The 22,866-nt window shown below is 37.2% G+C and overlaps 1 protein-coding gene across 1 annotated transcript; it reads right to left on the bottom strand.

Annotated features, from left to right (window-relative positions):
- Positions 1 to 1,304: 1,304 nt before the first annotated feature.
- malt2 (MALT paracaspase 2) lies at positions 1,305 to 22,807 on the bottom strand. The gene is made up of 17 exons (XM_007240117.4): positions 22,475 to 22,807; positions 18,558 to 18,722; positions 17,544 to 17,710; positions 16,342 to 16,472; positions 15,132 to 15,276; positions 14,602 to 14,780; positions 13,170 to 13,266; positions 11,948 to 11,995; positions 11,813 to 11,854; positions 11,477 to 11,680; positions 10,650 to 10,827; positions 6,951 to 7,025; positions 6,724 to 6,851; positions 3,911 to 4,060; positions 2,890 to 3,047; positions 2,357 to 2,494; positions 1,305 to 2,256 (listed from the first exon to the last, which is right to left on the bottom strand). Exons 2-17 carry the CDS (start codon positions 18,692 to 18,694, stop codon positions 1,861 to 1,863), a joined length of 2,373 nt encoding a protein of 790 aa, XP_007240179.3. The 5' UTR covers positions 18,695 to 18,722; positions 22,475 to 22,807; the 3' UTR covers positions 1,305 to 1,860.
- Positions 22,808 to 22,866: the final 59 nt, after the last annotated feature.

Here is a 22,866-nt window from a genome sequence, read left to right as displayed (position 1 = left end):
AATGTATTTTTTATATATATTTATTTTATTTATTTATTTATACACTGAGTTTATTAATTTATGTTTTTGTAATTTATTATTATTTTTTTGTTTTTTTTCTTTTTATTCATCTCTGCTTTTATTTATTAATTTATGTATGTTTTATTTTGCTAATCCTCCATATCAGCACAGCAGACATAAGTGTAAAGCTTTTAAACTCAATAAAACGTTTTTTTTTCTGTAACTTTTCTGTAGTACAAAAATCATTTGATTTAGAAAAAATAAAATATACAGGCACAGTATGTTTTTTAACAAAAAAGGCTTTTAAGCAAAATTAAACAACTATCCAATGTTTTATTTTGTGCCATTTAGCTCCAATTAGAGCTGGATATTATATCAATATATTATCGTTTTTAAATAAATTTTCTTTTTGTATCAACAATCTTCTTATCAAGGATCATCATATTGTCTCTGTTTAAATAAGACAGACCCAACTGAATCTTTCATTACAGAGTGTAAATCCTGTTAAACTGGATGATGTGCAGCAATAAAAAAACTTAAGGGACTTACAAAACCTACAATAAATTACATAAAATATTTTTTTATTTAGGCAGCAATACAATATTGTCATGTACAGGTCCAGTAAATTGTAAAATGTGTATAATGTATTGGGCTTTCTTTAAAAGCTTAATTTCACATTGACCTCACATTACTGAGTACAAGCCTGTACTGATGAGACTAGGGTCCAATCCCATTTCCCTTTTGTACCCATACCCCTTGTTTTCAAGGGTAAAAAAGTCTCCCGAATGTTGCAGGAGTCTACCATATATCAATAACGGCTCCCTGATGCCGGCAAGTAATCTGTGAGTCAGCTAATCAGTTTTTAGGGTGGGCGGGCAGAGTTTGTTGTTATGAAGTAAATGGCCATAAAACATTTTAATGGCCATAAAACATTTAAACATTTAAACTATTTGAAGAGTAGTTATTAACCAGGATACTCCATCACTTTTTGGGTTTCTTTGGTTAGTTGTCAGAGATTTACAGGCCACTGTTTGAAGTCCCCTTTTGAAGGAACATGTAGCTCTAACACTTCCCCCTCCAGCCAGACAAGAATCAGGACACACTATGTCTAGGCATGAACATGCAAAACAGAGGAGTAGGACTCAGTAGGTCAAAAAGGTAAAATTTGATTGGGCCTAGAACTGGAAGGTAGGTGGAGTGCAAAGCATGATGTGCTGGAGTGGGTTGCTTTTTTACTGTGTATGAACAATGCAGCTGTTTTAGATGCCATAAACAGAACATCTAGTCATTGTATGACTACAATGCATATTGTCCATTTTTGTATTGTGTTATCATCACATTGCTTTTTATGTATTTTTTGACATACTGATATACAAATGCACACATACAGACAGCTTGCCCAGTCCTTGTAAAGCAGTACTGTAGTCCTCAGACTACAGTAGGACTCAGATTAATTAGCACTAGGAGCAAGTTAAAAAATAAACGTGGGCTAAAAATCCTCTCAGCAATGCTCTTAAACCTAGTAAACCTTTACTTCAACAAAAACATGATCATTTTAAAGAATAAATAAATACATTGGTCCATATACAGTATCTGACCGATTCTATTATATTACTTTATATTAGCATTGCAAAACTGTGCACTATTTCTTTATATAGGCTGACCTCTGTAGGGTTGGACCAAAAACCATCAGAACCATCAAAGTATCACTGCTTTTTCTAATATTATGTCCTCTGAAGCACACACTCCTGTAGAAGCACCCATCCCTCCTCTATGACAGGCAGATCATAGAGGAGGGCATAAAGTAAACTGCACCATGTTAAGTGGAACATCAATACAGTAAACCTGAACAGATTTACACTAGAAGGAATGGAAGTTGGTGAACTTCAGAGGTTTCTCAGGACCAGCATGGGTCAAGCTTTTGGAGGCTGGAGGCTCATCAGAGCTGAGGAACTCCGGGCTGATGTTCTCTTCGGGTTCGTTTATCCTGGAGGAGACCTCACGTGGATAATTGTAGCACTCAGCTGACATTTCTAAGGAAGGCAAGCTGGCCCTCAGTTCCTCTGCAAAAGATGAGGAGTCTGACATGGTTTGAAGATCATCAGAGGAAGAGGATAAGACATGGTGAGGCCTTGCTTCATGGAGGTTGAGTTTGGAGACAAGCGGTTTGCCCACAGTCACTGTTTTCTTTTCCAGAAGGTCCTCGTCGAGGTTGGTGTATTGATAGTGTAGACACACCGTGAATGAGAGCTCCATCTGTGTGGAAAAATGAGAGCAAACACAGTGAGATTAATCCAGATTACCATCTAGATTAAAGATGAGATCATAAGTAGTTTAAGGCAAAACTCATAAAGACCTTGAGTCTTTGGAGAGCACAAAGACGAGTGTAGAGACGTGGCTGCTCCTGGGGAAGCCAATCATCCATGGTCAGCAGCAAACTTCCAGCTTCTCTGAGGCTCTCCTGGTTGGTTCGTTTGAGGTCAATCTCTGGGCCCTAAAATATAGCAAATCGTTGCTGCCCAATGATGGTGTGCTCAAAATGGCTTGCATTCATTGATGGAACAATTATTTAAATCAAAAACATATATAGGCCATGAAGCAACGTATGGACCAGAGTTGTTCTACCAAACAATGGTTAAAAAAGAATAAAGGAAAATATTATGGCGGGGCCTAAAGCATAACAAGCTTTCTCTAAGCCGATGTGCAGGACTGATTAAGCGTTACAACTGGAAACATTTACTTGCAATAACAGATTTTTTTTTTACTTTTGCCACTTATATACATAATGATGGACCATTTTCACAGCTCCACTGCTCTAGAGCTCTGCAGATCAATGTACCGTAAGAACACAATATGATAATGCATTTGCAGTGGAGACACCTGACGTACCTCAGTGAAGTCTAATAGCTGGGCTGAGCAGGATGTGATGTCTTTGGGTTTCTCTAAGATCCGAGTGTAGATGATCATGATGTTGGAAAACTCTGCCGCAAAACCCAACTGCACCTTCACACCACAGTCAAACTGCAGAACCCGACTCTCTGGCAGAACTGAACCAGAAACAACACCAACGAATGAATTAGCTTTGTTAAAAAAAATGCACTATATTCTCAGAAAAATGTTTTAAATGTTAGATCATTTAATTATTGTGTTAAAAAATGTTATAATGAAAGAAAATTATATAATAGTATTGTATTCATTTTCATGTGGATTTTTTTCCATTTCATTTCATTTGCATTTCCTGCATAAACATTGTATCACATTTATGAAACACGGTGCTGGCGGTATAACAGTGTGGTCAAAATTGCTTGCCATCATTGACTGAACAATAAATTCCATCAAAAACATGGGTCATGACTCCTCAAGTGTATTATTGCGATTATACCACAGTTCTATCGCTGTTTATTGATTATTTTGAGTTAAAGTGGACAAGAAAATACAATCTGTTGGGTTATAAACACTCCGCGAGTCCATAGCTGCTCTGTTTGTAGCTCTGCTGTTTGGCTTGTAAGCGCTGCATCGTTGCTAGGTTACCTGTATGTGGCGGAGTAATACATGGAGAGTTACATTCTGTTACAGTGCATTATAATGGCACTCATAGAGCGCCTCTCAGCCAATCACATTGCAGGGTTGGAACTAAATGTGGTGTAATATACACTAATACATACCAACATGCTAAATGTAATTTGACAAGAATTAGTATTGTGTCCAGGTATTTTTGTCATGTCTCATGGAAGCTAAAGAACGCTGCCCTGACCTGTAGGATATAACTAACTTAATTAATGTTGCACTACCATGAGCATGTGGACCAGAACATTCTAGTTGTATCACTGGTACCTGCTACTTACCAGTGATTTGTGTTCTGCTTAGTTGTTTAACTTGACCTTCTAATACTGCTAAGAATATTTCTCACCGTGTGCAATAGACCACTGTAGATTGCGTGTTGACGCAGTAACTGGACAGTCCATGGCCTGAATGCGATCTGTGAGAGCACGCCTCTCAGACAGGTTACTGCGCAGCTCCAGAGCCTGGCGTCCACGTGTAAGCTGGCACCTCCCCATATCTGAAATGAGAAGCAGATGACCCAATCAGCTTCTAGTAGAAGACTAACAATAATGATTGGTGTAGTTTAGTTGGTAACAACACAGCAATCACAAAAAAATGGATTTTAATTTAACAGCTACAGTAGTTCAGCCCGCCAGTCTTCTACCATAAGAGTCCTGAGTTTAATTTTACTAGCCACAACCTGGCCTGATTACTGCCAGGCCTGTCAAATCAAGAAATTATTAAAATAGAAGCTCTCTGACAACATGAAGCAGGATAAAAGACCTCAAAAAGCCCCACATTATGCTCCAATCTGAAGAGATCCAACACAAGATGAAAAACACAGAGAAAGTCATCTATCAGTCTGGAAAAGGTAACAAAGTCATTTCTAAGGCTTTGGGACTCCAGAGGACCACAGTGAGAGCTATTATTGACAAATGAAGAAAACATGGAAGACTGGTGAGTTGTTCCAGGAGTGGCTGGCCGACCAAAATTACATAAAAAGGGCATGGAGAACTCATCCATGAGGAAGAACCCAGTACAACATCTAAAAACTACACTTCTCAATTGCCTCAGTTAAGGTTAAGGTTAATGAATCAATAATATGAAATAGACGGGGCAAACTTTTTATCCATGGGAGAGGGCAAGGCAAAAAAGCATTGCTGTCCAAAAAGAACACAAAGGCCCATCTTACATTTGCCACAAATATATAACTTGATGATAACCATGAATTCTGCTATCTACCAGAAAATCCTGAAGGAGAATGTGTCCGGCCATCGGTTTGTGACCTCAAGCTCAGGTAAACTTGGGTTCTGTAGCAGGACAATTATCTAAAGCAAACCAGCAAGTCCAACACAAAATGGGGAAAAAACAAGTCAAAGTCTGATAAAGATGCTGTGGATGATCTTGTACAGGCTGTTCATACTCAATACCCCTCCAATGTGGCTGAATTAAAACCTTCTGTAAAGAAGAGCGGGCCAAAATTCCTATTCAAAAAAACATTGTCAGTTATTGGTAAAGCTTGATTGCAGTTGTTGCTGCAAGGGTAGCACAACCAAGTTATTAGATTAGGGAGCAATACATGAAATTAACAACTGCTTTTATATTTACTCAGGTTATCCATGTCTGACATTATAATAAGTTTGTCAATCTGAAAAATCTTAGTACGATAAAAAAAAAGCAAAAAAAAAAAAATCTGTAAGAGGGCAAATACTTTTTCCACTACACTGTAAATCTAAACAAAAACAAAGAGGAAAAATTCTCCAATATTAAACACAGGATGTTTTGCTCTCTGAGGTTCTGAAACTACTGCAAGAGCAATGAAAGTAACAGAGAAGTTACAACTGAGTTCAACGTAAAAACCACAGCGTGAAGTTTTAATCACAAATAGCATTAACTAGCGCTCAAATATACAGTTTGAGCATAACAATATAAACACTGTTTAAAAGAAACAAAACCATAATGGCATCTAATTAAATAAAACTCTATGCATACAATGTAATTCTGTTTTTATTATTTAAAACAAGTATACACTTCTCAGCCAAAACATTAAAACTACTGGCCTAATATTGTTTAGGTAGACTTGTGCCAATCAAGCTTCTCTGACCTGTGGACACATGGATTCCATAAGGTCTCGATTGCTTGTCAATTTTTCCTGCTTCCAAAACATTACTTAATAGAAGGCTAATTTGAGGACGCAACTCATGTATCCTTCCTGGCACTCAGTTTTGCACATACAAAAGCACCAGTTTATTTTAAAATGTTAGTTTTTAGTATAATTAATTTATGTGAAGAAATTAATTGAATTGACACAACTGCAAAAAAGGACAAAATGAATTTAAAGTAACTGTTTAATAGAACGTGTTTAATAGTAAGTGTTGCAATCTATTTATTATATATTTATATAATGTATATATGCATATCCCAGATGGCCATCATTAAATGTTCAATAAGACAAAATGAAAAATCAGACAAATGAAAATTAATAATAAATGCCACATTTTTTGATGCTAATGTAACCATGTTTGTCTATTTTAATTAAATACGTATTATTTCTCAAAAAATACATGAATTTTTTATGAAACTGCAAATTTAACACATGTCCCTAATTTTTTTTTTAAACCATTCATCACACCATTCAATTTACCACTATGCAAAAAATATAAATGACATGTTTATATTGTCAGATGGATATTGTCAGGCCTAACATTTCCATTTGGTTCTTCTGTTTTAGCTAAATATGGAATTGTGGCTTTTATCAACTAAAACATTCAACTCCCTCATATCCACTCAATTAGTTTAATGGTTTGTAATTTGTCTATATCAGTAAATCTGGAATTTAGAAGAAATAATCTGTGCAGACCTGAAAGGGTTAACCCCTTGTCAATGATAAGAATGTTACGGCTGATCAGTGCAATGCTTAATATGAATTTAGGGTTTTACCTTTTGTCAAAACCCACAAAGCAACCTCTGGGTCAGTTTCACAGACTCGCATTTAGTCTGTCTTAAGACTAGATAAAGATCATCAGACGATGATTCACCATCGAGCTGAACCTCAAAACCACTCTGAACACTTTGAATTCCTGAGAATTCTCATGAATAACACTAAGAGCTGCTTAACATCCGGCAGATAAAAGCAGATAAAGCAACAGAGTATAAACACGGTTTAAAAGAACTGCAAACCTTCAGCCACCCTGTCCAGCATGACTGTGACCTTCTCCTGCTCCATCAGCCTGGTCTTCAGGAAGCTGATGAAGATTCCATTGGACAGGTCATCCTTGTTTACCTCAAAAGCCTCAGCATCAACACAGCTGTATGTGGAAACATGATAGGTTTGTTAAAACCAGCAGTGTAGCTCTGTGTAGTGGTTCAGCAACAGGAAGCATCAGAACTGGGTTTGTGGAACTCACGTTGCATAGCCAAACACGATGTTCGGTGTTACTCTCAGAGGTCCAGGCTGTTGGATGATGTCATCATTCAGGTTTCTTTAAAAGAAAGACAACAAGAGTTATGAGTTCCCTCAGAAAAGAACCCCTTTTGGTTCCATAAAGAACCATGTTTTTGATATTTGTAGGTCTAAAGCCCAATTTATACTTCTACAGCAAACCTACAGTGTTCTAATATTCAAATTTACCCCCCATTTTCTCCCCAATTTACACGGCCAATTAGCCAACCCATTCATTAGGACTCCCCCTAACACTAGTAATGCCCCAACACACCAGGAGGCTGAAGACTAGCACATGCCTCCTCCAGTACATGTAAAGTCAGCCACTGACTCTTTTAAAACATTACCGAGTAGCATCACAGTGCTCTCCGTGGAAAGTGCAGCGACTCGGTTATGATACATCAGCTCACAGATGCCTTGTGCTGATCGACATCACCTCATAAAGTGATTTAGGGAGAGAGTGCCATCTACCCACCCAGATAGCAAGACCAGCTGTGTTCTCCAGTACCTCTACCCTTCAGGTTGTAATGTTTTCACTGTTCTAACAGCGGTCTTTAGTAAGTTAAATAAGCCTCCCCACATTGAACATTATGTGTTAGATCAGATGAAATTGAAACAGATAAACTAATGGAGTCCTGTCCTCCAGACCAGGTTAAAAAATACACTGGCATAGTTTTAAAAAGCTTTCACATTTACCTAAACAACGTTATAATGATGAGTAATCTAGGTCAGTGGTTTTCAAGACGTGTGCCTCGACCCACTGGTGGGTTGAAATGTGGTACAGCAAAATGAACTAGAATTTCTAAAGAGTTCAGAGATGGAGGATCCATCATACTATCCAGGCACTGCCAAGAAAAGGTTGTCCCTCAAAACAGAACGTCAGATGGATCTACAACTGCGAATGACTAAGACTAGAGTGAAGATCAGAAGTCCAGATTTCTGCAAAGCTACTTTACGACAATAACAATTCAGCCTTTCCAATGAATAACCATATATCAAACATATAACAACCCTAAGTTGAGTCAGAAAAGTTGGGACAGTATGGAAAAAAAAATAATAATAAAAAACAACAATGCAAAATCACAATCCTGACTACTCCCCCAATAGAGAATATGTGGATAACCTTGAAGTGCCTTTTTTTATAATTTTATAATTACCCAACCCAAACCATTTATTAGGACTGCCCACTAGTAATGCTCCAACACCAGGAGGGTGAAGACTAGAACATGCCTCCTCCGATACATGTAAAATCAGCCACCACCTCTTGAAACTTTTCGAGTAGCATCACACTGCGCTCGGAGGAAAGCTCGGTTCAGATACATCAGCTTACAGACGCCTTGTGCTGACCAACATCACCCTTTGGAGTGATGTGGTGGGAAAGCGCCATCTACCCACCCAGAGAGAGCAAGGCCGATTGTGCTCTCTCAGGGCTCAGGTAGCCGATGGCAAGCTACATGAACAGGATTCGAATTGGCGATCTACTGATCATAGTGGCAGCTATGGACAACTCACTGGAAATATATATATATATATATATATATATATATATATATATACAGTGCCCTCCATAATTATTGGCACCCCTGGTTAAGATGTGTTCTTTAGCTTCTCATAAATTGAGTTTTGTTCAAAATAATATAGGACCACGATGGAAAAAAAGAGTAAAATACAACCTTTAACTCAAGTGAATTTATTCAGTAGGAAAAAAATCCCACATTAAGAAATAATTATTTAACATCAAATCATGTGTGCCACAATTATTAGCACCCCTGATGTTAATACTTTGTACAACCCCCTTTTGCCAACAAAACAGCACCTAATCTTCTTCTGTAATGTTTCACAAGATGGGAGAATACAGAAAGAGGGATCTTTGACCATTCCTCTTTGCACATTCTCTCTAAATCATCCAACGACCTGGGTCCTCTCCTCTGCACTCTCCTCTTCAGCTCACCCCACAGGTTTTCAATGGGGTTGAGGTCTGGGGACTGAGATGGCCATGGGAGGAGCTTGATTCTGTGTGCGGTGAACCATTTCTGTGTAGATTTGGCCACATGTTTAGGGTCATTATCTTGCTGAAAGACCCAGTGACGACCCATCTTCAGCTTTCGGGCAGAAGCCACCGGATTTTGTTTTAAAATGTCCTGGTATTTTAGAGCATTCATGATGCCATGCACCCTAACAAGGTTCCCAGGGCCTTTAGAAGAGAAACAGGCCCACAGCATCACTGATCCCCCGCCGTATTTCACAGTGGGCATGAGGTGCTTTTCTGCATACTCAGCTCTTGTGTTACGCCAGACCCACTTAGAGCATTTGTTGCCAAAAAGCTCTATCTTTGTTTCATCTGACCAAAGCACACGGTCCCAGTTGAAGTCCCAGTACCGCTTAGCAAACTCCAAACGTTTGCGTTTATGATTGTGAGTGAGAAATGGTTTCTTCCGTGCATGCCTCCCAAACAGCTTGTTGGCATGTAGATAGCGCCTGATGGTTGTTTTGGAGACTTTGTGACCCCAAGAAGCTACCATTTGTTGCAATTCTGTAACAGTGAGCTTTGGAGAACTTTTTATTTCTCTTATCATCCTCCTCACTGTGTGTGGTGGCAAAATAAACTTGCGTCCTCGTCCAGGCTTGTTTACCACTGTTCCAGTTGTTTTAAACTTAATAATTCCTCTGACAGTAGATATGGACAGGTGTAGGCGAGTAGCGATTTTCTTGTAGCCATTGCCTGACTTGTGAAGGTCAACACACATCTGCCTCACTTGAATGGTATGTTCCTTTGTCTTTCCCATGTTGAAGATAAATGGCCTCTGTGTCACGTCATATTTATACCCCAGGGAAACAGGAAGTTGTGAATTACTAATTAAATGTTCCTACATACTCTGATCAACTTCGTAAACTACTGTAGAAGTGACAGAAATACTTTTATTAAATTTATTTCCTAAGAATTGTTAGGGGTGCCAATAATTGTGGAACAGGTGATTTTATGAAGAATAATTATTTCTTAGTCAGGGATTTTATTTCCCCCTTAAAATTTACTTGAGTTAAAGGTTGTATTTTACTCTTTTTTTCCATCATGGTCCTATATTATTTTGAACAAAACTCAATTTATGAGAAGCTAAAGAACACATCTTAACCAGGGGTGCCAATAATTATGGAGGGCACTGTATATATATATATATATATATATATATATATATATATATATATACATACACATATATATTTTTTTATATATATATTTCACTATTTGTTTGCAGGAATGTTCTTCACAAATTGGAGTTTGATTGCATTCAGAAACAAAAGAACAAGTTGAGAAGTGTTGATATTGTTTTTTTTTTTCAGATTGATTTTGGGTTGATTTTGGATGATCACCACCCTACTGCATCCACAACATCCAAAATGTATCGAATGGAGCACCATCATTCCAGAGAGCACAGTTCTCCACTGCTCCACAGTTCAATACTAAGAGTTTTTAAGAGAGTCTAATTTTATGGGCAGTACTTCTTTTCAGGGTCTAGACAAGCTGTGTGTGCATTACCACATCTGTAACAACAACGGATGTAACTTAAATTAGCAAGTGCGTTCTTCTACAACATAGCTAAGAGGACCTCTTTGAAGCACCTTGATCTTTAAATATACACAGACACGTGGGTGTGATTATCTGTACCTCTTGCGACACATGTCCAGCAGGAAGACGTTGAGTCCAGTCTGGCGTTTCTGCATGCGCTGCAGGATGTCCTGCACCCAGAGGCAGTGCTCTGAGGTGTACGAGGCTGGAGCATCTATGGGTACCATGAAACTGTTGCCGTAGTTCTCATAACCATGTCCAGCGTAGTAAAGTAGACCTGTAGCACACCAAAAAATGTTTTACATCTTGTACATCTTACACCCCGCCAACAGTCAGTTTTTACGCCTTGCGCCTGCGCCATCTAAATAGCAAAAACGCTTATGAACATATCTAATCTATCTGATGGGTGTGGTGGTCTGGCGAGGTGTGTTTAAGTAAATTTCTGGCATATTGTTATCTTTTTTGTGATCAATTATTTATGTATATTCATGATTATCCACAATTTAAGCAATACTATACATTACAATATTAAAAAAAGAACAAAAATAGAAAAAGTGGCAATAATAGAAAAACTCTTTGACCTAATACAGTCAGTGGAGCAGCAACATGGATTTAAAGTTTTTATTTTATTATTATAAAAAAAAAAAAATCTTTACATTTATTTTTGATTTAACATCCAAAGTAAATATAACAATTCACAATATTTACCTGGAAATGACAAAATAAGACTTTTGGTGTTTGGCTGATTACGTGAATATACTTAATAATTTATATTAATAATAATTTATCTGAAACAATAAGTCATATTGCTGTTTCCTCAAAAGAAGTTCTTCAGTGGCGGACACATATGATTTAAGTAGCATCACTTCACAGCATCTTTCTAAAGCACCATAATTTTTCCTGCAACAAAAAAGGTCCAGGATTACCGTAGACACCCTGACCCAGCAGCAGCATGAACTCAGAAACAGCTCTTTGCATCTCATGCCAGTTGAGGTCCAGCAGGGAGACCACCTTGAAGTCCAGCTGCCTCAGCAGGTTGGTCAGCTCATACACGTCAGCCATGGGGGCTCTCAGCTGCCGGTGGTGGAGGTAGTTCATATTCCCCATCAGCAGCGCCACTTTATCCGTGGCTAGAAAGAGGCAGGAGGAAGAAAAGAGGAGATTTAGAAAAAAATAAAAGCTTTTCATTGGTTGGAGAAAGTAGCTTCCTGTTATGATTTACTTATAAACACACTTTTATGTCCCATCCATCTTCTACATACCATAGAATTCACCCGTCTGTCTGGGAGGCATGTCCGGAACATCTGAAATATGCACACAGACATGAGTGGCCTAATCTGGAAAAACAGGTAAACTGGACAAAAGTAATGATATGATTTTATAGAGGTGATTCTTACCTTGTTCTTCTTCTGGCATCCATGAGGAATCAGTGCAGGACCCAGGACCTGAAGGAATGCAGACCATCACCCCCCCACAGACATGCTTATGAAAGGCTATTTAATCAATTAATACAGTTTATACAGTAGAATCCAGAGAGATTCTCCTAAATTACTGTGCCATATACAGTACATAAACACTAGAAGGACAAAAGTATTGTGACACCAGCTCTTTTATCTTTTCTTCTTAATATAATGAATAATAAAATAGTTTTTTTTTTTGCCTTTGTTGGAGTAACTGTCTCTACTGTTTTGGAAAGACTTTCTATAAATTTCTTTTGTTGAGCACTGTTGAGAGAATTTGCTTACACTTAGTGAGATAAGCTTTAGTGAAGTCAGAATGTCAAATTATCACCTCTATGATGGATGCACAAAATATTTGACAACCAAAATAAGTAAGCATTTTACTACGAACCAACCAACAAACTAATTGTTTAATTTCATGCTTTAAAATTCTGGATTTCATATTTTGTTTACCTAATATAATACAGATAATGTATTAAGCACAGAAAAAAAAATCTGAACTGTATTTAGGGGTTATTTGAAACCAAAAAAGTATGTTTGATCTTAAAATAAAAAAAGGTTAACACGAAGGTGATAAACACTTTGAGGATAAACATAAAATTGAGGAATTCTCTTTTGAAATTATAAATTGTAAAATGTTGGATGATTGTTAGTTCTTTTGTTTGTTTGTTGCTTTCTGTTTCACTACACTATGTAACATTAAATTATATATTAGTTAGATGAATAGGGTTGACAAAATAAGCTAAAGCTTCAGCCTATACCTTTTTGGCCTGTACTGTTTTGTTTAAATGCAAGACTAATTGATGTGTTTTATATTTTTCTTCATTATTTATTTGTTATGCGTGTATCCATTTCACGAAACTAAAATAAACTAAAAGGCCGGCTTTATCACATTATCAAATCACAACCAGCTAGGATGTTGTAAATGTTTTAAATGGTAAAATGGTAGATATCTCATTTATTTTTCTTTAAAAAGAAATACTAGGCTATTTATTTATTTATGTATTTTTTCTGGTCACGAGAAATTCAGCCTTTAGATTATTTGAGGTTTTTGGCTAAGAATGTTTATTTTACGGCATCCATAATCACTGTTCTACTTCATCCCCAACTCCTCAACTCATCTCAAAAACTGAATATTTAGCTAGATCTGTATTCTGACCTATTTCCACTTGGACGGGGTCAGTCCTCAGCTCGTGATAGAGGTTGAACACTCTGCAGCTGTAGATTCCTCGGTCGGCTGTAGTTACACACGGTATCTGAAATTATCATTAGTCATGATCAATTCAATATACAGTCTTAACACAAATGTTTGGGGACCTCTGTTCACAGTACTCAGTTTGTTGATTTTCTTAGTGTATACAGGGCACCTTATAATGTGGAGTGACTTATGTTTGGATTCAACCAGTCAGGTTGTAAAGAGCAGTAAAACCACTCCGCTGAAGTACAGCTTTATGCCAGAATTTCAGTTTAGTTCTCCAGCAGCATTAGCTTTATCCAATAACCACGCTAATTGCTAGCACTTTCGCTGTTGAGTGTTATCGGCCTGTAGCCTGCTGCTAACCCCAGAAAGCACTGCTGGAGCCGCATTAGAATTAGCTGCTAACCACGCTAAGTGCTAGCTCTTTTGCTGTTTAGAGGTAAGTATTAACGCCCTGTAGCCTGCGTGTTTACAGTGTCAAAACAAGCTACATGCTACTGCTAGCACTAGCGGTTGGCCACTAATGCTATTGCTGTGTAGATTACCATCCAGCGCTCGTTTGGCTTTAAAAGAAAATGTTTTTGTTTGAAGAATTACAGTTTTGTTTTCTTAATTTATCTTTTTCATGCTGACTTAACTTGCAATACTTAAGTACAAAAATGTTGAATACTTTAGTAGTTTCAATTAAGTGTGGAGCTTACAAAACATTTCATTTTCTACTCAAGTCCCTTTTTGACAGAAAACTTTTACTTTTTCTCAAGTCTGGGTCTCTAGTACTACATATACTATACTATACTATACTATACTATACTATACTATATATATATCTGTTGAAATGTGGCATTAAATATTGGTATTATTATTCCATGTATTATTGCTTATTTGGTATTAATTTATCCTCTTCATTAACACAGCTGCTGTAAAGTATCATAAAGGATTGTTTTGTGAATCACAGTATTTTCAGCAAACTTACCATCCCTCTTCTCACCCCCCCTCCCCCTCTTACAAATACAAACTATTGTTATTACTTCTTTCTAAATATAAGTTTACTCACTTAATGTTATGTTTGGTCAAAAAGATGTTCCACTTGCTGCTTAATATAGATTTTATGAACTTAAAATGAAACCAAACGTGGATGTGAATACCCACGACGAGCATGAGTGAATCTGAGTCAAGTTGAGTCAGAGTTGAATAGAGCGGCTAATGAGTTGGTGTAACTATGTGAGGAGAAAATGCCCTAATTAGCATCAAAGCAGATTATGTCAGGGCTCCCTTGGGGGTCGGAACCTCCTGGTAAAAAAAAACATGCTGTAGAGGGTGTGACTTATTTTTAATCAACAACACATCAGATAAGAATCTTAAGACATGTACATTGATGGAGTTTATGCAGTACCTTCAGAAAGCTTCTGTTAGCTTTGGCCAGAGGCTGCTTGTTGTGGTACCACTGGAACTGAGGAGGAGGGTTTGCCTGAGCAGAACATTCTAGATGGAGAGCGTCTCCCTCAGAGAGAGTCTGAGAGCGGGGCTGCTGAGTTATACACAGTCCACTGGCTGAAGAGGGGAACATCCCTCCTGAAACACAGTACAGTACAGTACAGCAGTACAGAGACTTAAACACTTAGTCACTATGATCTTCAAAAAAATCAGCTATACGTGGGAATACACTAAAAACACTAGTTCTAATATATATATATATATATATTTTTTTCCCAAATTTCCCCTCGGGGATCAATAAAGTATCTATCTATGTATCTATCTATGTATCTATCTATGTATCTATCTATCTATCTATCTATGTATCTATCTATCTATCTATCTATCTATCTATCTATCTATCTATCTATATTAGTACTCTCTCAAAGACAGTAAATGTACATCTAATCTAATCTCAAGTACTTTCTGTGATGTACTGACAGCTATTACCTGCACCAGCAGACCGAACCAGGCGCACATGGGCCCATTTACTGAACACACACTTTGCTCCAGCATTAACTCTGCAGAGGTAATGACCTTCCTGAGCCGGACCAATAGAATTCAGAATTAGCTCTCGCGAATTTCCTCCTGGCACCTACAAACACATACACACATTTAAATACAGTAATATTAAATAATTACTAAGAAATGCATATACATACAGTACATATGTCCAAATGTTTGTGAAGAACCTTCTAATAAAGCCATTCAGTTACTTTAGAGGTTTAGATTGTCAATAGAAGAGACTCTTAAGACCAGATATTAGCACAAAACTTAATTTTAGATGTGAGTTAGAAAGGTGTAAAGCCACCAGTATTGAACTGTGTTGTCTAGAATGATGGTCCTCCATCCAACAGTTTTCGAATGAGTTGGAAAGTTGGGATGTGGTGGGATCATCGCAATACAATATCCTGACCTCACTAATGATTTTTCCCTAAGTGCAATCAAATCATGACAGCAATGTCCCAATATCTGGTAGAAAGTCTTCTGAGCATGTGTGCCAATATTTTTGTCCATATAGTGTATACAGAGTCTTATGTAAAATTTGACAAATTTATTTACAAGTTTATTTTCTGTAAACTAAACTTAATTAATGTCATATGCATAGGTCTGGTCAGTTCTAAACAACGGACACAGTGGCACACTGTTGCCAAGATAGCAATATGCCAGACACTTACCGTATTTTGCACACTATATCTCGCAGCTAAATAAAACAAACAAAACTTTAAATAAAAAAACATTTTCTTTGTCAAACTAGCTCTGAATGTTAATCTACACAGAGTTCTCTCCTAAAAACTGTTTATTTGGGTGAGTAAAGCGCTTTTGTTTATTACCAGTAAGCTAATGCCACCCGACAGGGCTACACTGAGGAACCCTGAGTATTCTGGTAAGCCAGGGTGATATCAGCTAGCGGTTTGTCCCATGTAGCTTGTTTTAACCTGGTATACACACAGACAACAGTCCGATATACTCGCCTCTGAATGGTGAAAGAACCAACGCTTAGCGCAGTTAGGGGGTAATGCTAATGCTGCTCCAGCAGTGCTAGCCAGGGTTAGCAGCATGCTACAGGCCGATAATACTGAATGAACCTCTGAATGGCAAAAGTTTAAAAAATTTAACACATTACAACGAAACATTTTCTTTGTTTTGTTCAGCTGACCTCATCTTCCCTCTTGAACCACTGGTAGTTCAGTCCCAGAGGACCCACCGCCCTGCAGCCCAGCATCACACAGCTCCCCTCTGGCACCTGCAGGCCCTGCGGCTGCACCGTGATCTCTATCGGCACCATCACTGGAACAAACACAAACAGAGCACAAACAGGTGTTTACTTTTTACTCTGCATTTATATTTATGTCTTTATAAGTCATGCTTTAGTTTTATTAATAATCAGTTTCTGACAATAGTGGACAGTAAAAAATGTATTAATAAATTTCACAACAGCAAAGCAATGCGGAACTATACAATTATAGAAGCACAACCAGCCACTTCCTACAGGAAATGCACTTTTCTAGTTCCTCTTAGTTCCGTTTTATACTATTTTTTCTTGCCGAATTTTATTGCGCAACATAGCGTGCTGCACATTTCATTATATTGACATGCTTGTCGTGGTAAGCACACAGAATGAAAGGTATACAAATGTTATGGCACCCTTCAAATGTCACAATGCTTTTTAAATACCAACCACATAAAGTACTCAGCAACCACAAGTCTCCATCTGTTTTTAACTGAGCAAATGATCTGGGGTTGATGCTGCAGTCGGTCAGGTTTAGGTTCAGCAACAGTATCTGCTGAAAGAATGAGGTCAGCTGACTACCTGAATATACTGAATATAGACCAGGTTATTCCTTCAATGGATTTTTTCTTCCCTGATGGCACAGGTATATTCCAAGATGACAATGTCAAGATTCATGGGGCTGGAATTGTGAAAGAGTGATTCAGAGAGCATGAGATCATCATGTTCACACATGGATTGTTCACCACAGAGTCCAGAACTTAACTTCATTGAGAATCTTTGGGATGTGCTGGAGAAGACTTTGTGCAGTGGTCAGACTCTACCATCATCAATGCTGCAAGATCTTGGTGAAAAATTAATGCAACACTGGATTGAATTAAATCTTGTGAGATTGCAGAAGCTTATGAAAACAATGCCACAATGAATGTGTGCTGCAATCAAAGCTAAAGGTGACTTGTAGTAGCCACCTGGGACACCATACTCTGGATGTATTCGAGGATGTTGTTATGGTGTTGATAAGTGGCTGCTAAGTGGATTGGTATGGATTTGGTTTGAAGGTAAACCTGCATGTAGGTGTAGCACATCTCCTGACAAAGTGATGGAGATCACATGTATGTGTATGGGTGTACCGTGTGCTGTGAGGAAATTCACAGCTTCATGGTTCTCTATTTTCTTCAGGCACTGCAGAAGGAAGGCGATGGAGCAGTGACGGTCAGTGAGCAGAGCCAGCATGTACCGGCCCGGGCTCCCTCTGGCACTGAGCACCTGGAGAGAGCAGCTGGTCAGCTCCTTCTCACTGCACACAAAGAGAGAGAGAGACTTCATACACCAATCATCTCCAGCATCCAACTCCACCAACATACAGTAGGGCTGAGTATTGGCAAAAACTATACACTGGTAATGATTAAACATATTGCACTTTATATTGCAATACTGTAAACTTGTTTAAATCATTTTTTGGGCGGAAAAAAAACTGTCATAGTATACAAAACACAGTATTATATATATTTTTTTTTAAATAGAAGAAAAAAGAGAAGAAGAAAAATTTACTTTTTATGCAATCAGAACAGTGGAATTAAACAACAGAGTACAACACTGACATCTAGTGGTTGGGATCTAAGCACAACACAAAATGAACCACTTTCACCACTAAAATGTGCACACAAACTCTTAGGGGTGCATTAAAATATTGGTTTATTAAAGTGTTGAAATATTATGTTTTGCAATATAGTATAGATTTCTAAAACACAACATAGTTAATTATTTTTAAAAATCCATATTTTGGTGGATTTTTGTTCAATCTTTTTGTGTGTTGTGTTAAAACTCTGACAACTATGTATTGGTCTTTGTTTTTTGATCCCACTTTTAAGATTAGACAAAAAGTAATATACTAATTTAATAATTGCAGTATTGTAATATGTATTGTATTGTCATGCCAATACACAACCAAAAAACAAGTCATTTTGATGCCTCTATAACTGTATATTTTCTTACATAAATAAAATACAGAATCTGTATGATTGTAGGTCATTTTAATAATAATAATACATTTTTAAAAAAACGCTAACAGACTACAAATGCATCTAAGGAAGTTGATTTGTGACTTTAAATGCAATAATGTAAATATGTCCAGATTATTCTACCTGTAGCGGAACTGTGGCTGCTGTTTGACTGCCTCTGCCAGTTGCCTCCAGCCACATGATGAATTGTCCAGCATCTCTGCAAGTCTGCTCAGAGCTACCTCACTAAGCGTCTCCAGGCCTAAATTCGAGTCCTCCATTTCTCTTAGTGATTTTCCCCTTAAAATTCTAGGAAGAACAACAGAAGGTGTGTTTTGAATTAAACATTTTTTGAGTTGTACATAAGTGAAAAAAAAAAAACATTGGAAAACATGCATTTAAATATTTTTTTTAGCTGAAACCAAATCAAACAAAACAATTGTCTAAATACTGAAAACATGAATTTATATATATTTTTTTTATTATACAGCTCAAATATTTTTATTCTTGTTTTTATATAAACATATTTGTTTAGTTTAATTATTTGGTCATTACAACCTTTAGTTGTTTTACTTTTTGGCTGAATATTTTCTGTTAAATATTAAATTCGTGACTGATACTGGATATTCTTTTGTATTACTCTAGCAGCGCTTCTCCTTTTCCTCCTCGCACAAAGGAGTAGATACCAGTCTTGCTCTCCTTATGTTAAGCCCTGTGTCCTGGTTTATCTTCCATGCTTTTGAGACCATGCTGCTCTAACAGAACTGTCTGGTGTGTTTGTGCTCCCAGATGTTTGGTGAACGTTGTTGAGGTAGAACTAAGATTTGATTCTATGTATGTCCTGGCCGGTAACAAATACAAAGAAAATTGCAAATGGCTGTAAAGAAGATTCTGATAAATTTAAACTGAGTAAAATCTCTCAAAGGGCGTGTGCTATATGTATCACATACAATAATAACGCCAAATATTCTCAATAATCAAATATTATCACCGTGAAATAAATGAGAGTTTTGTTATAAAAAAAAACATATTTTGGCGACAATGTGGAGAAATATTTGTTAGACTAATAGAAATTCGAAAATACAAATGAACTATTCCTATTTCCTCTGAAAGTCTGGTTTCAGAGGAACAGTGGAGGTCAGACTAAGGTCTGAAAAACTTTTAGAGGGAAGTACTGGAAGGAACACATGAAAGGCAAATCTAAAACACTCTCGCACTAGTTTATGACTTTCATGTGGTGCATCCATAAAACATTTTTGATAAAGATTATAATGCTTTTATATACAGTATACTGTCCAGTGAAGGCTCTCTACTCTGTTTTGGACCATTTAATTTTATTAAGCAACAAGAGCTTGAGCTATTGAGCTACCTCATCCCAAACTCCCCAACTCCTCTCAAAAGTACTGGATGGAGCACCACCATTCCTCAACTCAAAAGCAGACCCATACAATGGAAACAAATTAAAAGCTGCTGAATTAGAAAAGGTGTTCACAAACACTTGGACACAGAGTGTATGGTACTGACAGATACTGGCATTGACATCACATTTTTTACAGCATGTCAGGACATGGAAACGTTTTTGTTTGCCATTTCAAATTCTATATTGAGTTTCCTTACTTTGTGCTAAACAACCAACCATCCCCAGGTCATTTGGAACCCAATGAAGCATGGAATCAGAGGGGGAAAACAGTGTTGTGCAAGAACATGATCTCTCAATCTCACTGTACTCCTATGAATAGTTTAAAAATATGTTTTCTTACAGTTTTTTAACATCTATTTACTTAATAAGATCAAGCTATTTTAACGTGTCTATTAATTTCCTGTTCGATCCCTTTCGTCTTCAGATAATTATTTATTTATCTTCTCAACATTGTAAATTAATACTGAAGTCACTGAAGTCAGACTAGGAAGGAAAACATAGGGAATCATGTACAAAACTTGTGTGAAAATTATAAACTGCAATTAAATGAGCTCATATCTGGAGTGCTGTTAACTTGCGGATTTTTAGGCTGGTAACTCTAATTAATTTTAGGACTTCCTTTCCTGGGACAGGCATGATGAGTGCCAGTTCCATCATAACATTTTTGATGGTCTTTGTGACTGCACTTGATAATATTTTTCAGATTGACTGACCTTCATTTCTTAAAACAATTTTTGTTTTACAGCATGTCAGGACATGGAAACGTTTTGTTTGCCATTCCAAATTCTATATTGCCTATGCTAAACAGGCAACCATCACCAGGTTATTTGGAACCCAATGAAGCATGGAATCAGAGGGGGAAAACTGTGTTGTGCAAGAACAAGATCTCTCAATCGCACTGTACTCCTATGAAGGCTGGGAATCCCCTGACCAGCTCATTATTAGTAGGTCACTGATGTCAAACTAATAAAGTCAAAGCATCACCTGTTTACCAAAGAAAGCAGAACTGTATACTAGGAAAATAAATACATATCGCAATAAGAAAGTTTCAATAACAGTAATATGATTTTTAAGCATGTATCTGATATTCCTATTTAATTTTTTAAAGCATGGATTACTATAAAATATGCCATCAAAAATAAAAATCCATTCATAATCAGATTACAGCAGTTATTTTATCATTTACATATTTATGTAAACTAATTATATGTATATTTTCTTAGATCAGAGTAAAGTCTACAAATCTGATTAAGAGAGATGGAGTTTAGCTCCGTATTCATATTTCTTAGTCCATCCCTTCTCTCTATTCTGGCTGTTTTGACTTTTGCATATTTGTAGTGAATAAAAAAAACAACTTATTTTGTTCTGCTGATGTTTTTTTTTTGTAAATTGTGCAAAACATTTAAAATGAAACCCAGCTACTGTGAGTTGTCGATCTGCAACGAATAGTCTGGAGAAATATTTCCATTCCAATATAACACTCCTTTTGTGTCCGTAATAAAAAAAACACTGTATAACAATACACTTTTAAAAATTTACTCTGAATGAACAGATTACTAATTAGAAAGCTTATTTTTAGAAAGCTTCTTTCACGTGTGGAAGGGTGGGATTTGGTGCCATGTCTGTAGTGCTGCCTGATTAAGCTAAGTAGAACAACTTAGTTTAAAAATATATGTTTTCTTACAGTTTTGTACCATCTATTTACTTAATAATATCAAGTTATCTTAACGTGTCTATTAATTTCCTGTTCGATCCTTCCGTCTTGAGATAATTCCGCCCATTTAAGAAACATTACATGAAATTACATAATAATAACACATAAGGAATTATAAACTGCATTTAGATGAGCTTATATCTAGAGTGCTGCTAACTTGCGGATTCTTAGGCTGGTAACTTAGAGGGAACTCTAGGTCTTCCTTTCCTGGGACAGGCCTGATGAGTGCCAGTTCCATCATAACATTTTTGATGGTCTTTGTGACTGCACTTGATAATACTGTCTTGAAATTTTTCGGATTGACTGACCTTCATTTCTTAAAACTATTTGACATGATTAGGATTATAACTTTACTTAAATAGGGCTATTCACTTCACAACACACATGATGCACAGCTGTTAACTGAAAGACAATCCAGGTGACTCTACCTCATAAAGCTGACTAAGAATATGCAAAGCTCTCATCTAAGCAGGTGCTACTTTGAAGAATCTAAAATATAAACACATTCTGTATTGTTTGGCTGTTTTTAACTGGTTATAAATAATTCCATATGTTTTCTTCATAGTTTTGATTACTTTAGTTAATATTAATCTACAAGGTAGAACATTTTTAAGTAATGAAAAAACACTGAATTTAAGGTGTGTCCAATCTGTTGACTGGTACACTGTGTTTAAAAAGAACAAGGACATCACTAAGGGGAAATATAAATGAATTAAGCTGAGTAAATATAGTTTCTGTGTAGTCTGAAGTCGTATAAATATGAAAATGGTAAAATAATAAGTCATTAAGCCATTTTCTGAAGGTTATGAGATGATAAAAGGCACAGCAATCTGGTAATGATCTGCTACAACTTCAGAACCCAGCAGAACCCATGTTAAACATTAGCACAAGCATAATTTTAGTCCAGTTTCAGTCAGAAATAACTACCTGCGTAGTAACGTTACAGAAGGGTCTTCCAGGAAGTATCCACTCCACCTCAGGCCTGAATCTGCTCTTTAAACACCGGGGGGTGCGGGGTATTTACAGTGCAGCACGATGAACACGAAGTTCAGGAGCTCCACAGGTCCCTAAACCTGTCAGTCCTGCTCTCCTCCAGGTTCAGACTCACTCACAGCTCTGCTCTCACCTCATGAACTCAGAAAACTGCGGAACACGAGCTCCAGACTCAGTTCAGACTGAAAAGCTCTCTTCAGCTCGCTCCTCGGAGCCGCTCGCGCTGCTGTAGTTCCTCTTTCTGACAGCCATTTGCATGAAACACCCATGCTGCCCTCTTTACTTTCACCTTTAAACAGCCTATAGCAGAACAGCGGCCGCACGTG

Source organism: Astyanax mexicanus, chromosome 16, assembly GCF_023375975.1.
Source record: "Astyanax mexicanus isolate ESR-SI-001 chromosome 16, AstMex3_surface, whole genome shotgun sequence".
Classification (NCBI taxonomy): domain Eukaryota; kingdom Metazoa; phylum Chordata; class Actinopteri; order Characiformes; family Acestrorhamphidae; genus Astyanax; species Astyanax mexicanus.
This window is presented reverse-complemented; position numbering and strand designations above follow the sequence as displayed.

Bases quoted from the DNA above. Each gene is read 5' to 3' on its own strand.
- malt2 (XM_007240117.4), bottom strand. From the start codon at position 18,694: ATGGAGGACTCGAATTTAGGCCTGGAGACGCTTAGTGAGGTAGCTCTG. The intron at 17,711-18,557 runs GTAGAATAATCT...CTTTGTGTGCAG, and splicing joins CAGCCACAGTTCCGCTACAG to TGAGAAGGAGCTGACCAGCT. The intron at 11,681-11,812 runs GTATGTAGAAGA...GCCTCTTTCTAG, and splicing joins ACAGACGGGTGAATTCTATG to CCACGGATAAAGTGGCGCTG.